Source organism: Myotis davidii, unplaced genomic scaffold (assembly GCF_000327345.1).
Source record: "Myotis davidii unplaced genomic scaffold, ASM32734v1 scaffold132, whole genome shotgun sequence".
NCBI lineage: Eukaryota > Metazoa > Chordata > Mammalia > Chiroptera > Vespertilionidae > Myotis > Myotis davidii.
In genome coordinates this window covers 1578972-1579623 of record NW_006285258.1, presented here as the reverse complement: position 1 = coordinate 1579623, position 652 = coordinate 1578972, and the positions used below count along the sequence as shown (strand labels likewise).

General features: G+C 64.1%; 1 protein-coding gene across 1 annotated transcript in view; it reads right to left on the bottom strand.

Annotated features, from left to right (window-relative positions):
- Positions 1-587, bottom strand: part of DMXL2 (Dmx like 2) — a 145315-nt gene extending 144728 nt beyond the window's left edge. The window contains 1 exon segment of the mRNA XM_006755995.2: positions 134-587. Coding sequence (XP_006756058.1) covers positions 134-220 — 87 coding nt within the window. The 5' untranslated portion in view covers positions 221-587.
- Between the last annotated feature and the right edge of the window lie 65 nt (positions 588-652).

Genomic DNA, 652 nt, shown 5'->3' with positions numbered 1-652 from the left:
CGACTGACAGCCCCACGCCCCCTCCCCCCTCCACTGGGCTGCAGAGAGGAGAGCGGGTGGGGCCCACCAACATCCCACAGCCCCCCCCGCCCACCCGCACCCCCCGCCACCCGAGCTGCCGGGCACCGCTCACCGTGAAAGGGACATCCCGGACGCTGCCCACGGAGTAGCAGTTGTCTCCAAGGTTGACACCACCGGTGAGGACCTGATGCAAATGCATGTCCAGAGCCGGGCTGGCCAGGGAATGCACAGAGGCTACACCAGCCCCGCGCCGCCCCCGCCGCCTCCCTCCGGACTGGCCGTGGAGCGGCTCCGGCTTATCGCCTCACTCCCGTTCGCCTCCCCACTGCCTCATCCCTGCCATGGGACCTCCTCAACTGCCGATGCTGCACGAGTCGCTGCTCGGCGGCGGAAATGCCCGGATGCTCCCACCGCCTGCTGCACCGGTGCACAAATGTGTGAGGCGGGGAGCGTTTGGGGGCCGGGCGAGCCGGGAGTGAGCTGGCAGGGACACTCCACCCAGGGAGCTGGGCCCACATTTCTAAAGACAAATATGGCCCTGAGTAGTTGTCATTCCTTATAGATAGGTCTTGTACTTTCCAGTCTTCTCATTGCCTTTTCAACTTCTTGTTACCTTTTTTTTAGGACAGCA